This window comes from Canis lupus, chromosome 23, assembly GCF_048164855.1.
Source record: "Canis lupus baileyi chromosome 23, mCanLup2.hap1, whole genome shotgun sequence".
Taxonomy (NCBI): Eukaryota; Metazoa; Chordata; class Mammalia; order Carnivora; family Canidae; genus Canis; species Canis lupus.
Genome location: NC_132860.1, coordinates 23404688 through 23405874, shown reverse-complemented (window position 1 = coordinate 23405874; position 1187 = coordinate 23404688). Strand labels below are relative to the sequence as shown.

The 1187-nt window shown below is 47.1% G+C and overlaps 1 protein-coding gene across 1 annotated transcript; it reads right to left on the bottom strand.

The window, feature by feature from the left end:
- Positions 1 to 945, bottom strand: LOC140615519 (olfactory receptor 52D1-like). The gene has a single exon (XM_072795382.1). The coding sequence runs from the start codon at positions 943 to 945 to the stop codon at positions 1 to 3; it is 945 nt and encodes a 314-aa protein (XP_072651483.1).
- Positions 946 to 1187: the final 242 nt, after the last annotated feature.

Below are 1187 nucleotides of genomic sequence, written 5' to 3'. Positions count from 1 at the left end.
TCAAGTGACTTTTACCTTTAGAGAACTAAGGACATGGTCTCGAATTTTTTTGGTCCTAATACCATAAACAATGGGATTAAGGAAAGGTGGTACCAGGAGGTACATATTGGCAATAAAGATATGAATTTGGGGAGCCACATTGTGGCCAAAGCGGTGAGTGAGGAAGGTAAAGACAGCTGTAGAGTAGAAAACAAGGATGACACAGACATGGGAGCCACAGGTGCCTAGAGCTTTAAAACTTGCTTCCCGTGATGGAAGGCGAAAGACTGCACGGAGGATTAGGACATAAGAGACAGCGATGAAAAAGCCATCACAGGAACCAATGACAGAGGCCACACTGAGGCTGTAACGTTTGGTAGCTCCTGTGTCCACACACGCCAGCTTCACCACAGCCATGAACTCACAGTAGGTGTGGGCAATGATTCGTGTTCTGCAGTAGGGCAGCTGTTTGAGCAGGATGGGATGTGGGGAAAAGAAGGCCACTCCCCGGAGTACCACAGAAGCTCCCATTTTGGCAATGCGAGCATGGGTGAGAATCGTGGTATGGCGCAGTGGATGACAAATGGCCACATAACGGTCAAAGGCCATGGCTAGGAAAAAGCCCGATTCCATCGCAGTAAAGCTATGAATGAAGAACATTTGAGCCAGGCAGGCATCGAAGGCAATGTCATGGGCTCCAAGCCAGAAGAGACAGAGCATGCGGGGCAGCGTGGATGTGGAGAGGACCAGGTCGGTGATGGAGAGCATGCAGAGAAAGAAGAACATAGGCTCATGGAGACTTCGCTCTGCCCTCACCACAGCCAGGATGGTCACATTCCCCACCACAGCCACCACGTACATGGAGCAGAAGGGGATCCCAATCCATACATGCAGGTGCTCTAGTCCTGGGATGCCCATCAGCAAGAAGGTGTCTGGAGATGTTTGAGATTTATTGGCTAGTCCCATTGTGCTATTGCTCTCTGTCTTTTATGGAAGTAATCCTCCTTTTTAGGGCAAAAGTTTTCTGGCAAGTTCATCACAACCAAATCTGGCAACAAATGAAAAGCAAATCTAGAAAACCCCAAAACATCACATTAGAAAACACCAAGGTTGTAATTTAGAGGAAAAAAAAAAAAAAAAAAAAAGCTTAGTGACACTGGGCAAAGCTATGCAACCCAACACAAAGCACTTATTTTCAAACAAGTCAT